Raw genomic sequence first — 14,768 nt, 5'->3', positions numbered from 1 at the left:
GGAGCCAGAGGAAGATGTCCAGCCTGCTTCTGTCTGATGGATACTCTGGAGTATTTGGTTAATTTGCATGTACTGAATCTGACTGCTTGTTATTTGAGACTTGAACCTTTTCCCCTGTTGTATAGAACTGCCACAAATGCTATTTTGGGGTTCTCTGAAGTGCTGGTGACTTGCAGTGATACTGTTAGACCTTCTCCAGTACAAGAATGTAGAGGTGAGAGAGTAAAAGTGTTGCTGGGATCCATCATTTGAAGGCATTTCAGTCTGGGTTTAGACTTACTAGTTGTTCTCTTTTAGTGCATAGAAGCTCATCAATAACCAAATTTGCATTTTTGACATATGCTATGGAGATGTAGATTTGTTTATCATAGTGAATATTTCTATGACTATTACTGCTGGTTCCAAAGAGATTGAGTCACACCTCACTTATGTACAAGAAGACTTCGCTCTCTGTTGTCTTACTGCTGCTTTATAAATACTGTTTAAATCTACTCTCTTCTGTTACTAATCCTTCAAAAATGATGGAGGTCTTCAAAACAGAGATGGTCTTAATTGTTTATAGAAATTATATGAGTTACTGATTTCACAGTCTATGTGTGCTTAAGATCAGGGTAAAAATAATTTGCTTTTTATAATACTTTGTGGCATAGAAAACAGTATATATTTTCATTTTTTTTCATAGATTTTAAGACATCATTCACAATTAATTGCATTGGTATCATTTTTATGACATAATAGTCATGATATTTCTTCCACTCCCATGCTTAAACCAATCTCTCTCTATTGAGACAAAGCAAATGCCACAAAAGTAATAAAAATTATAAACCCTATCGTGTAAGGCAAATCTAAAACAAGCCAGGACAGACATATTTTTACATATAACCTAAGTTTAAATTTAGTGTAGTGGATTGATCCCTTACTTAGCATTTAATAAAACAGGATTCAAAGGTATTTATATCTAAATAAATTAATAAAATGAATTTTGTTCTTCCTGTCATATGTATGACTTAGAGTAAGACCTTTGTGTTGTAAAGGGAAAGAACATTTAAATTGTAGTCCTAAGAGGAACCGCTAAAAGGGATGTGTTACAGCTTGAGGACTCTCCTTGAGGTCAGTGAAGTAGAGTGTAGGCTGGGATGTGAGTCAGAGGATCAACGGGACACAGATGTGAAACTCAGTGGTATACGGGCTAAACATTATTTCCATTGATTTTGATGAAGTTCCACTGGGGATGAATTTAAACCATTACAAAGAAGCGTTGATCTGGCATTTTACAGCTAGGATCATGTTTCTTATGTTGAATGCCAATGTTCAGTTCTCAAATGTCAGAGTTGTTTAATTACTTAATTTCACCTTATAATTTTTGAAAGTGTTGCCAAGGGGTATTCGAGTGGAAAGGACAAGCCAGGTTTGTGTTCATTCTGTTTTCTTTTGTCTGTATTTACATGTATTTGCCCATGTACCTAAGTCATACCTTACTGCTACGTACATGGGGTAAACGTTGCACACTTCATACATCATATATCACAAGAGGATGAAGGGCTTGTAGTTGTATGTAAGAGGTGCTTACAGGCTGGATCTAATGGGCAGGAGGAGCTTGGGAAGTCTGGAGACACCCTTGGTCAAAGTGGTAGGTAGTGTTATTACTGGCTCTGACAATTACTGTCTGCAAACACGACTGTGGGAGGCATCATTTTATTTTCTATTATGAGCTCTTTTCTGACCTTTGCAGGCAGTTGAGCAAAACATGAATGTTCACACAAACCACTCTTTATTTCAACAGCACTGAAGGAAAATAACAAGAAATATTAATGATTGTGTTTTAGTTCAAATGCAGGATAGGTTTATTGAGACAGGTGCAGGAAAACTGTAGCTGCCTTCTTTTCCTTTTAATGTCAGTCAGGATGGTGTGTGCTCAGTGTCATATGAGATGTGCCTTCTGTCCACCCATGGCATAGAAACTCTGAACGTAAGCAGTGATAAATGGTACTTTTAATCAATGGATGGCGTAAGTTAGAATACATTAAAATTAAAAATATGCATACTTTGATTTTGCCCTTGAATTTTTTAGAGTTCTGGTGTAGATCTATTTACTGCAGCTCTGAGGTGGCAGCTAATAAGAGATTTGGGCAGCAGTTTTCGGGTCTGCACAGCTTAGTAGTTGGGCATTAGGAGCAATTTGGCCTTAAGGTGGGTTAAACACAAGTTAACACAATGATCCAATCAAACTTAAGGCTTCAGGATCATCTTTAGATACAATGAGTGCTGAGACAGGAATAAAAATGCCAAGATCAGGCATTTTTAAGATCACGCAGCTGGCTGTTCCTTTTAGAAGGCTTTTGGTCATTCTGTGCGGGTCATGCACAGCAGTCAGCTGTTATATCTCTACTCTTCTCTTTCCAGACTGTTCTTTTTTCAATATCTGCTCGCTGGTAGCAGCATATGTCCACTTTGCGTTCTTCCTATTTGGAAATCTCTGTTTAGTCAAAGTAGAAAGTGTAAAAATAGTATCCTTCAGACTTAGGACTTGAATGTTCTTTAAGCATGTTAGACCTGGGTTCTGGAATGTGTAATTTTGATCATTTATTAGAATAGTTTTAGAAGCACTCAAAAATAATGTGAAAAAAATTTCTGTGATCTAGGAAGGGGGCTGTGCTGACTAGTCTTGAAGATAACCTGTCGTTCCTCTCTTACCAGAGGCATATGATTGTGATGTATTTTGGTGGAGCCAATCTCCTTCAGTAAGGCAGAATATCAAGAACCTTAAGTCCACAATGAAGAAATACAGTTTTAGTCAACAAGTTATGCTGAATTTTAGAGATGATAAATATTTTTTAATAGACTGATGTGCATGGAAAGAACAAAACAGCAATGACCAATGCAATCTCCAACCCTAATACATTTTGTGATTGAATCTTCAGTGCTGGATTTTTACTAGAGGCAATTTTGTATTTTGCTTACTAAAAATATCTGAGGGATTTGATGTGATCTGTGTAGCAGAACAGTATATAAATTTCCTAAAGCCCTGGAGATGGTGTTCTGCTGATGCTGCTGTTAGACAGTATGCATGAAGGCGCATCTGCCATAGCTTTTTCCCTGGTGCATGGCTCTAGTGCTGCAGGGATGGAATAATAGCATTTCCTAACATGGTGCTGCCATAAAAAATCATCTAGGCAAGGAGGCTGCTGGGGTTGGGGGGGGACAGGGACACACCTGTAAGGTGTCCAGTTGTACAGCTCTCCTGTGGTGAACCTGGTACCAGACCCATTGCTTCAGGCAGGTGTGAGCATCTCTTCCACGCCCTTGGCTTTGTCTTGGTGCTCTGCAGCAGAAGACTGCATGCAGTGCTCCTGTGTTTGGTTACCCCTGCATGTTCTGTTACTGAGACTTCGGGCTTGTGCTTGGGACTGCTGGATGTCCTGCAGCCAGAGCAGAATTAGGTACACCCTTGATTCACAGATTTTTAAGCCATAAGCACAGAAAGGACTCCAGGATATGGACCCAAGCAACGTACCGTGCAGGAGTGACGCGTTTCCCTTCTGTCTCAGTTTTAATTACATGGCTTCTTTGTGCTCAAGTGGCTTGCCTTGTGGCTGGAGGGTTAGACTCCATTTCCTCCCTAGTGCTGATGAGGTGGGGCAGTCTCTCTGTAACTCCTTATCCTGTTTAATTTTCTGTCCATTTCTGTCCTTTATTTCCGTATGGAAATTTTGTTATTGAACGGGGAAGATTTTAAAGCATCGGTTGCCCTGTCCTTCCTGCCTTCTGTGAGGAAGCCCACTCCCCTGCAGAGAAGCACCCACTCTCTGCCTGGTGCTTGCCATGAGGACAGACAAGTTGTACCTTTTCTCACCACCACCCTTGATTAAATTCTTCACTTAAAATCCCTGGGCTCTCACTCCAGCTCTAGGTGGCCAGTGGGATGGGCTGCCAGGCCAGCTGCTACTGGCAGGGCTCCCAGAAGGACGTCCTGGGCAAGGAGGGGTGGATTTCAGTGTGGATGCTGAACTTTTTTGTGTCCCTGTTTCCTCTGTAATTAGATTAATTAGGCTCTCTGCCTTCCTCTTCCCTCTGAAGGTAAAAAAGTAATATTTGTACCTGCCTCCAGCGTGTTTTGGGAAAAACAGAAGACAGAGGAAAATAAAACTATTACATTGGCATGGGCACCTACAGGTCATTTTACTTAAGCATTCCTGGTTTTGCTATAAGATTTCTTCGGCTGTAGTAGAGTAGCAATTATTAAATTTAGTTACAATTAATTACATTTAAATGGGCCATGTTGGTATTAAACGGGTATTAGAAATGAAATGAGCACACTGCACTGTGGGAATGGAATGTGTGGCAACCTTCCCTACATGGTAAATTTCTGACACAGCTCAGGTCGAGAGGATTCAGCCAAGACCTATTGAGATTTTGGGAACATGTGTCTTAGCCCTGTAGGCGGCACTGAACTTGACCCGTGATGGAGCCAAGCTTGCCTCCCCACATTTAACTGTTTTTATTAGTTGTACACAGATTGATCATTTTACCCTGATGCAGTACCTGCTGAGTGCTTACAGTGTTGGTAGTTTTGGACATCAACGTATGGTATTTTTTGCAGGTAATAAAATAGGATATCCAATTTACAGTACAAAGCAAACCCCTGAGTGATACATGATCTTCACAGCAGCCCTGGTCAGAGGGTTACGGCTAATCGCCTCGCTGGCCGGCTTCCCCGGCAGCCTCCACCTGAGAGCTGGATAGCGAGCAGCACCAGCCTCTGCCTTCAGCCAGCACAGATTCAGATACACTGCTTTCTAGCTTATTAGGTCCTCTTTGTCACAGTGCTTAATCCTTTTTCGTGATCCTTGTTAGAACAGGGCTGCCGCGTCCTTTAATAAAGGAGACGGGCGCGAGGCTCCTAACGAGGCGCACTGGAGCGTGCGGAGCGCGGGCGGCTGCGGCCTGACTGACGGGCTGTGTGCGACGTCCCTGCTGCTGTGAGCTCAAACCAGCCTGCCACAGACAGCTGGCAGATGAGCTTGTTAAGGTAATGGTGACTCGGTGATAGGCCAGTGTGAGATACTTGGCATCTTTTCTCACAGTATAATAGCCTGTCTTTAATTGTTGTTAACCCCTTTTACTGAGGGAAACTCGCCAAGGATTAGCTGTCAAAGTGGAATGTGCAGCTGGAGTAGGCAGCAAGCACAGGGATCACAGCAGCTCCCATTGCCTGCACTTAAACAGGCATTTCGTTTTGAAAATTTGGCGCATCAGGTTGATTTTGGATTTCTCCAACAGCTTGGCTCAGTCAGTCTTCAAAATCCTGTAAATTTTTTTTGTTTGTTTTGTTCCCCATAGTTACAATTTTTTTCTTTTTCCTTTTTAGTTATTTTAGATTTCTGGGGGGAGGGTAGGCCTCTCTTCATCATAAAATTCACAAAAATAAATTGAAAATGTACCATAGATTTCTTAATTTAAAGAACACAAAATATTTCAATGCTAGGTTGTCCTGGAATTCAGCCTTTTGTATCCATATTCATGAGGAGTTTCAGTGGAGCGTGGACTCTTTCAGGGTTGGGTGGTAAACATTTACAAAACGAACAAACAAAAAACCCCAAGCAAGCCCCTAATAGGTCTCTTAAGTCTTCCTATCAACAGAATAGGTAAAACTGGCATGCTACAAGAATGATGCTGTTTGTTTGTGTTTCTGAGTGTATGGCACTCTAATTACAGATTAGGGCGGGATCTCAGTTCAGACAACAGGCTGGCACTGAGAGGACAGAAAGCCTGTTGGGCATTGCTTGCTGGTGTTTTGCTTTGAGCAGGGATTGAGAAATGTTTTGCAATGCCAAGCTTCAGCAGAGCAGACTCCTACCAGAGCATCATTCTCCTTTTGTTCCTGCAGATCTTGGTGGAGAGAGCCCAACACCTATGCACTGTCAGGTCCTGCTTAAAACTAACTTGATGAATAAATATCATATGCAGCGGGCGGAGTTCAACCCTGCTGTGCGGTGTGTAGCAGCACTGGAATAATAGAGTGGAACTGCATTTGTCATGGTGGGAACTACTGTGTCCTCCTATTCCTCTCTGTTAAGACTGAAATACTTGCTTTTATTATGGTCGTGCTCTCTGAAACGAATTAAAATTTTTCATATTCACAGCAGGGCATTTCTTTCAAATTTTTCATGTTTCAAGTATTTTTCATATGCTGTTTTGTTTAATCCCTCAGGTAATTTGGATTTGACTGGTCAAAAGCAAGTCTTCAAAGCAGAGAACAATCCTTGGGTTACCCCTATTGCTGACCAGTTCCAGCTGGGAGTATCTCATGTTTTTGAATACATTCGTTCAGAAACATATAAATAGTAAGTATTACATTATATCCTGTAGCTGTGGTGTTTGGCTTTTTCCCTGTAGTGTGTTTGGGTACACATGTCTTTCATAATCCATCCACTGACTTGGTATTCAGGGCAAATATCCAAGCCTGTATATTTATATTAAGGAATTTTGCCAAGAAGAGGGTAAATAAGCTTCATGTAGACATGCTAAGCAAGCTCAAAAATGGTTTGATTCTGTCCTGCATTTATTGTTTATTTCTATGTAACATGAGAGATGTAAAAGAATGAGCACTACAAATCTTTTGAGAAGTATTAATTTTAAGTGTGTATGGTCAGGTTTTATAGATTGAAATAGATAATTGTTGACTTTTTGAATACAGATTGGACATCTCTCAAAACATAACAGAATTCAAACCTGTTTTGATCGGGACTGGTTTACAAAACTCTACAACCCTAGTCATTCAAATATAGGTACTAGTGCTTTCTTCAACAGTGTAAATGGAAAAAAATAAGCTGTGTGCTGAGCCTTCTCCATTTTAATGCAAAATTCCAGGTAGAAATGCTAAGCATTTGTTTATGAAATAATATCTTTAATCATGCACTGAATTGAAATATTTATTTTAAGTGGAAATCTCTATTTCACCAGTCCACAGTAAAACTTTAGATGGAAAGTTATTTTAGGTCTTAACAGCAATCTTGCTGCTGTCTTCCTAGGAGCAGTAGGTAACACAGTAACAACACAACCTGTGGAGTGGAAAGTTAGTTTTTGCATTTCCCCTTTATTTAAACAATATATTTTAATAATTTAAAAGCATTTCTGAAAATCTTTTATATGGTATCTGTCTGAACAAAATAACCAGAGAAGAGTATTCACAAGTGACGCTTGGGAGATTCCAATTAAGTAACTGAGATGTAAATTTCTATATGAAACTAAGTGATTCAGCAATGGCTTTTGTAGGCTGTTCTTCATTTACAGAATTTAAGTGAAAAGAATCACAGATGGGAAAGTGGTTGCAAAAACTGTGTCTCAGAAGTGTCCTGATATTTATGCTGTAATACATGTTCTCAAGACAGATTTATTCATAGATTTAAGTAGGCTGCAACACCCTTCTTCCAGTAGTACTCTGTAGTACAGACATGGTGTAGGGAAACAGCTGCCTGTCTCCTTGGACCATCTCTTCCCCACAGTCCACTGTGTAGCTGCATCGAGGTTTCTTGATAATGTTTCATAATTAGTTTTATATTGTCAATTTTATATTTCTGTTTGCTGAGCAATGTAGATTAGGGACACTTGTGCCCTTTTTACGGGGGCGACTCTGGGCATCATGAAGACAGCAAAGTTTCAAGGACTGAAGTGCAGTTTAGACAATTTGACCTACACTTCGTTTGTTTGGGGGGGACTGTTATGTGTCTATAATTTAAAAAAAAAACTTTATAACTGTGGGTATATTAAACTGTTCTGGCAACTTTCCTTATGCAATCAAAATTTGACAGAAAGGTTCTGTAATTCATCATTTATCTCAGCTGTTGTTCTTTGTTCTAAGTTAGCCATATTATGTTTGTTGTCTTTTTCTTTGCTGAGGCATGACAATGTTTTGTTGGTTAATAGGCCGATTTTTATTTTGTCCACAGTAAATATCTGAAGCTTGCATACTTAACAGTGTAAGCAAAATCAGACTCTAATCATTAATAAGGAGAAAAATCAAAATTAAATGATCTTTCCATGGCTCATTCATGGCTTCGACTTTATCTTAGAAGCTTATTGCATTAAAATGTCATAATTTGCTAAATTTGGTGAGGAAAACCAAATGCAGGAACATGTTAATAATTATATGTCAATTTTGTATTTTCAGCATTTTATATTTAAATAGAAGAAATATCTGTATAATTTTGCTGAAATCCCAGTAGTAACTTCGTTTGATTCCTGATTTTACTTGTTTCATCTTCTATAAAGAGAGTTTTGCTAAAAAATATTGTTCTTATTTCCAGTTTCCTCTAAATATATAGTCTGAGAATTATTAGGATGCCACCTCCTACAGACATTTTTCTGTTTGCATTTTGGTTTAGGTGTTCAAACTCAAAGGCAATGGCATTTGTGTAGGTAACAGGTCTTAGTAGCATTATTGTGCACAAAAGCAGATAAGCTGTACATGCAGAAGAAATGAAAACTGCTTTTTGTGATGAAATGTTGATCTTTTCCTGCTAACAGCTATACAACTTCTTCAACTGCCTTTTTCTTTCAGAGCCTACGTCCAAGTAGTGTGTCTTTTTTCTCATTAAGCAAATCACAAGGTTGAGATGTGAATGTAGTGTTTTCCCCTGCGGGTATCTTAACTAAGGAAAATCAAGCTCTTGGGTTTTGGGTTGGTTTTTTTTAAATCATTCTGCCAAAAGAAAAAAATATCTTACAACATTTGATAGATCCAGACAGCTTAACTTTTACTGTGAGGCAAAGCAGTACAGTTAAATGGGTGATATGATAGAATGCTGTTTAGATAACCTCACTTAAAACACTGAGAAGATAGAACATATATTAGCAGATGACCATCAGATCAGTAAGTTTACTTTCAGGTACAAGATGATGTGGACTTCCATAAACCAGCCTTATGCATCTGTATGGTAAATGAATTTTGAACTACAGAGGGTGTATTTGTCTCCCTAGGCCCATTGCTTTTGCTAGCTGATAGGAAATACTGATTTTACTTCATTTACATATTCAACATTGTCTGTACTAGCTAAGACAATGAGGGTATGCTCATAGAGTCAAAAGTGCCAAGTTTCAGAGGCTTATCAAGTTACATTTCACTACGTGTTTTATGCTAATAGATTTTATTTGGTGTTTGCAATGGCTAGAACTTCGTATTTACTCAGTTGCTGTTAACTTAACCAGGAAGTGGTAATTCACTGAGTCTTGGCAAATGCACTCACTAAACCTTGAGGTTTCTACTGATGGCTAGCAGAAGTCATCACAGCAGTCAGTGTCAGGGATCTCCATTCAGGTTCTGTGAGGTTGCACTTGTGAAGCAACTCCCAAATAGATCACAAACCTCTTCTTTCCTTTGTGAAATGTACTGGCTGTTTCAAGCATATTTAGTGAAAAATTACCCCTCATTTTTAGCCTTGTCTTAAGATATTCATGCTCTAGTGATTAATTGATAAGTAGGCATGACACCCATGAGGGATGACTATGTCTAAAGATAAAATGTCATTTGTCTCGCATACTTTTACATTTTCACACTCCCGTTTTACATGGTACTCACGCACCAAGTATAAAACTGGAATTGCACTTTGCTTCAGAAGCACGTTAGCCAGTAGGACCCTCAGATCAGCTCTTCTTACTTTGTATCTTTCATTTCCTTTAATTTCCTTACCTTTCATGAGAAATGGTGCCCGGTGATTTTTTTCTCAACCCTAATTTTTCAGGAAAGACTTGTGCTGACAAAAAGATGGGCCATATATTGTGGTGGAAAATGTGTGTGGAGGGGCTCTTAATTCTTAACAGGAAATTCAGCAGCTCTTGGCACTTTGCTAGCTTTTGTTGGCTAAAATACGCCCACTGCACATATCATCCTGTGACAGCATCATTTGGAAATAGGTCAGTTTGCCAAGTATGTAATGATTCTTAATCTCTCACTGCTGTGTAAGTTTCTGCAACTTTAGTAAGCTCAATTTTGGCTTTGATTCTGTATATACTCCAGAGCTGCCATTAAACTCTCTATGTGATGTCACAGTAGTGTTGAAAAGCAGTTGAAGAACTTGCTTAAACAATAAAGGGTAATGGCAGCCTTATCTCTTCAAAGGACTTAACTAAATGTTTTATTTTTTGTTCATGCCTTTAGTCAACTTTCAGAGTGACCTTTATATTCTAAGCATATTCTCAGAGGATCTTCTTGGTGTAGGATACTGACAAAGAGATGATGGATTGTGTGATTTAGTGGTTACAATGTATTTAGGTAAGTGCAGACAGACATCAGTGTTTGAAAGGAAATAGAGAATTAAGCTCCTATGAAGAATGAAAATCCTGTAACGCTCTTATCTCTGTAAGATAATTAGTGATTTGATAAAGCTCAGGTAAAGCTGAGATGTGGAATTGGTACCAGTGGGTGGGTTTGGTTGCTGGCATTTGCAGCAGAGTTAATCCAGAAAGCTGCTCTTTGGGTACATTTCTGGAATTATTCATGTGCTCTTGATCAATCTTCCTGTGAAACTTGCTCTTTGTATGTTTGTTTCCATAACAGAAAGGATAGTGGTTTTGCTTTTATCACAGCAGAGTCTATTGCAGTCATCATCTCCTGGTAGCATAATCAAAGCTAAAACAGAGTCCTGAGTGCTCAGAATAGCATTCAGACTTCAAGCATGTTTAAACTGTCCTTAAACGCAGCAATCACCTTTTAACACTTTATTTAATGATTGTTGTTTCCCTGTTTGACCTCCTTACTCCAGTGAGGCAGAATTATGATGGAACACTCAGCATTTTTAAGTTTCTAGAAAGCAGGTTTTCCCCACGAGGCAGTCAGTTTGCAGTCAAGAGTCTCAACAAGATGCTTTGTGAAAGGAAGTAAGTTGCACTTTTCAGATTTCCAACAGGAAAGGTGGTAGAAGAGCAAGCCATTTTCAAGACTGACACATTAACTCTTAGCAGAGGAAATGGTTTGACAAATGCAGTGCTGAGCATATATCGCTTGGCAGCATTGGAACATAGGTTTCCCTGGGCAGGCTGCTCTGTGCTAAGCATTGTAATTGAAAACCTCATTTTATCGGCAGTGACAGTCTGGAAAAATCCACTCTTGATTCAGCCCTCTATTTAGAGACAATCTCCCCAGCTTCTTGAAAATGAATTGCCGTACTGGACCCCCACTATTAGGTAGCAGCTGCTTCCAGGGCAACAGACACAGGTCATGAAGTAAGATATTCTTCTTCTGTTAATGAGAAGTATTTTTGGATTTGTTTGTAACAACTAGAGGAGACTGGCAAGATACTCAGTAGTGCTCTAGAATACAAATAGTATCTTGAAATAACTCATATTCTTATTCCACAGTTGTTAAGCCTATTTAAGTTCAGCTGCATGGTTGGTGCTGTTCAAGATGTAAAGATGATTGGTAAAACCACATATCAATGAGAGGAAAAGAGGTCAAATGGGAAAAATCCATGTGTTGGCACTTGGGAAGCATACTGGGGAGTGGGAATTGCCAGCAGTTCCGATGGAGGCATCAGCAGGTTGAACTGACAGGAGGAGAAATCATCTCAAAATGGCGTTACTTGTGCAGCACAATCTTGACCTGCAAGAATTTTGGGGTTTTTATGTTAGCACAAAAAACAGGAGTATTTAATGACATTTGCTGATGGCACAAAACTAGTAACACAGAAAAGAATCAGCACACCACACAGTAAGAATTAGAAAACAAAGAGGAAGGTTTGGGTGTTCTGTGTTCAGTTACAGATGTTCTATGAGCCACTAGTGTGATAGGCTGGAGTGAGGGGAAGAGAAAGATAAGAACAATCCCTAGAACTTGGTTAAAAGAGTGGATATTTTCTGGTACAGAACAGGAAACATTGCGCAGTTGTAGTCATTATGTTCATGAAAGATGAATTCAGGCAGGAACAGGCAAATTGTGGAAATATAGTAGGATAGTGAAATGAATGAAGAAAGAAGAGCAGGTTTAAAAGGTATTTTGTTTATTTAGGAAAGCAAAGTCTGATAACAGAGGTTATGGCTGTCAGTGGAAAGGAGAGGGGGAAGAAGAAACTTCATTTAAGGCACAAAAAAATTGTGGACATAAGAAAAAATATAAATCGGCTGGGCAGGTGTTTATTTGAAGGAAGGTCTCTAATTATTAAGGGAACAGAGTAATAACTTTCTGATAGAGATGGTCTTCTGACAGAAGAAATAAAGGCCAAAGTCTTGTTTGTTTCAAAATCAGCACTGATCAGTTTGGGCAGGAGTATATGACGTGATTGCTTGTTGCAGAGGATGGCATGTTTATGATGCGGGCAGACCTTGTATTTGTATCTCCTGATTTTTGAGTTAAAAACTCAGATGACACCCTCCTATATATTAAGATAACTTCTCAGTGCCACTGACTAAAGGAGGTAAAGCTCCGTTGTCTGTTAATATAAATAAGATTAATTTTGCATGTTCATGCATTTAATAACTTGTTGAAATAAACACGTATGGCAGTTTTGAGTAATAGTTTAAAATTACTGAAAATTTTTAATAACCTAATAATTATATTATTATATAAATTATATATTCATTAGGAAAAATCATTTGGGGTTATGAAAGTCATCATAATATTTCTTTTTCCACCTAGACTGAAGAGATACATAGAGAGAATGCTTTTTGTTGGCTGTCTCTAAGTAAAATTATTATCCAGTTGTTATCTAATCTTGTAACAATACCAAAAAGAACTGGACACAGTTGATCTCAGGAGTGATTTCTAATGGTTAATATTCTGTACTCCCTGAGGGAAATTAAGATCACAGAGAGGAACAAAGACCGATTGCTTTAAACGTCAATAGATTGAATTCAAAGGAGTTCAGTCAGACACCTCAGCTGTCTGTATAATGCACGGAGGTCAATAAAGATTTAAAGAACTTGGATAGTGTGAGTCTGCCCTGCCTTGCTGAGAAAAACTGGCCAGAATAAATACCATTTACCTTGTTTGTTTTTCTTTTCTTTTGGCTCTAGTATTCTTTGGTAGTTTGAGGATGCAGGGGTTTAAGCCCAGCCAGCAATTAAGTATTGCACAGCTGCTCACTCCCTCCCCCTCTCTCCATGGGATGGGGAGGAGAAGCAGGGAAGGAAAAAAACTTGTGGGTTGAGATAAGAGCGGTTTCATAATTGAAACAAAGTAAATATAATAATACTAATGATAATAAAATACAATAAGAATAGTAATTAAGAAAAGAGAATAATAAACCCCAAGAAAAACCAGTGATGGACAATAGTTTCTCATCACCTGCTGACCAATGCCCAGCCCATCCCTGAGCTGCAGCAGCTCCTCCTGGCCAATGCCCCCAGTTTATATACTGGGCGTGACATTCTGTGGTGTGGGATGTTTCTTGGGCCAGTTTGGGTCAGTTGTCCTGACTGTGCTCCCCTCCAGCTTCTTGTGCCCCTCCTCACTGTCAGAGCAGGAGGCACTGAAAGTCCTTGGCTCAGTGTAAGCACTGCTCAGCAACAACTGAAACATCAGTGTGTTATCAGCACTATTCTTATACTGAATCCCTGTAGCAGCTACTAGGAATAAGATGAATTGTATCCCAGCTGAAAACAGGACAGTGGAACAGAAGGATTCACGCAGCTCTACAAATACTTCTAGAACCGGTATTCTCATTGTTCCTAGAGGGATTCATTGTTCTTACAGGAATTGCCCATGTTCACGTGCTCATAGGATGCATGATTAGTGTGTAGGGTTTTTTTCCTTCTCGTTTGCACTGTGTGGTTGTCCTGGGCCCTGTACAAGAATTAAGATGGAGTTGTGTGTCCAGCAGTCCATTACTGGAGCTCACTTCTGTATTTCAGTGACTTTTTAGCCTGGCATCTTTACCATTTGACCCATGACACGAATGCACTGTCTGTGCCAGTGGTAGCTGTGACCTCATTTATTTTAGTGTGGTTGTGTGGTTTTAAAAACTAGATAAAGGTAAGGGAAGAAAGATGAACTCAGTGATCTACCTTAGGTGAGAGTCTCTGAGATGCCACATCTCCTGTGAAGATGAACTCATGACAAATTAAGCTTCTCTCAAAGGATGGCAGGAAGCAAGATCTGTCTTAGCTGAGAAGTAAACAAGTGTTGTAACAGTCCTGATTCACAAATTTGGATCACGTACCAGTAAAAAAATTTAAATTTGCTAATAAAAATCTTTTATCAGCCTGATGTGGGGAAATATAAAAATGTCATTTACGTTTGGTTCTGTTATATTGAAGGCACGGTACTGTATATTTTATATGAAAATGCTGATTTGTATTCCAGCCAAATGTTGTATTTATTGGCTGTATTTTAAAAATTGATAAATATATTAGTACTTTATTTCCAACAGAGAAAATAGATGACTAGGAGTCCTGACAACTTTAGACAACATTTACATGCAAATCTGTGACTCTTTCCTAAAGAAGAACAAACTGGAACCCATGTTGAAAGATAAACAATAAAACCAGTATGTCTGTATATTTTTGTTTATATATTGCTAAGATGGATATGTAATAAAACCAAAGCTATCACTGATGTATCTGACAGATATAGATACTGCACATATAAATATTGCTGTAACTACTGATATTTGCCATTTCCTTTGATGTGAACTTTCCTGTAAAGTTTAGAATATTATATAGTAATCCATTTACCATGTCAAGGATGATAACCCAGGGCTTGAGTCACTGGGGCAGATGTCTAGGGCAATGTTAGAAATGGAATGGGAATGAAGAAGTAGGTAAGTGCAGAAGCTGAG

The 14,768-nt window shown here is 38.9% G+C and overlaps 1 protein-coding gene across 2 annotated transcripts in view; it reads left to right on the top strand.

The window, feature by feature from the left end:
• The window catches only part of RSU1 (Ras suppressor protein 1), a 104,490-nt gene that overhangs the window by 39,217 nt on the left and 50,505 nt on the right, over positions 1–14,768 (top strand). For both annotated transcript variants that reach the window (XM_050324798.1, XM_050324807.1), the window contains exon 8: positions 6,212–6,344. In XM_050324798.1, coding sequence (XP_050180755.1) covers positions 6,212–6,344 — 133 coding nt within the window. The remainder of the gene's footprint in view (positions 1–6,211; positions 6,345–14,768) is intronic.

Source organism: Myiozetetes cayanensis, unplaced genomic scaffold (assembly GCF_022539395.1).
Source record: "Myiozetetes cayanensis isolate MyiCay16 unplaced genomic scaffold, myiCay2020 scf1, whole genome shotgun sequence".
NCBI classification, from domain to species: domain Eukaryota; kingdom Metazoa; phylum Chordata; class Aves; order Passeriformes; family Tyrannidae; genus Myiozetetes; species Myiozetetes cayanensis.
Note: the sequence above shows the minus strand (reverse complement) of the source record. Positions and strands in the feature narration are given on the sequence as shown.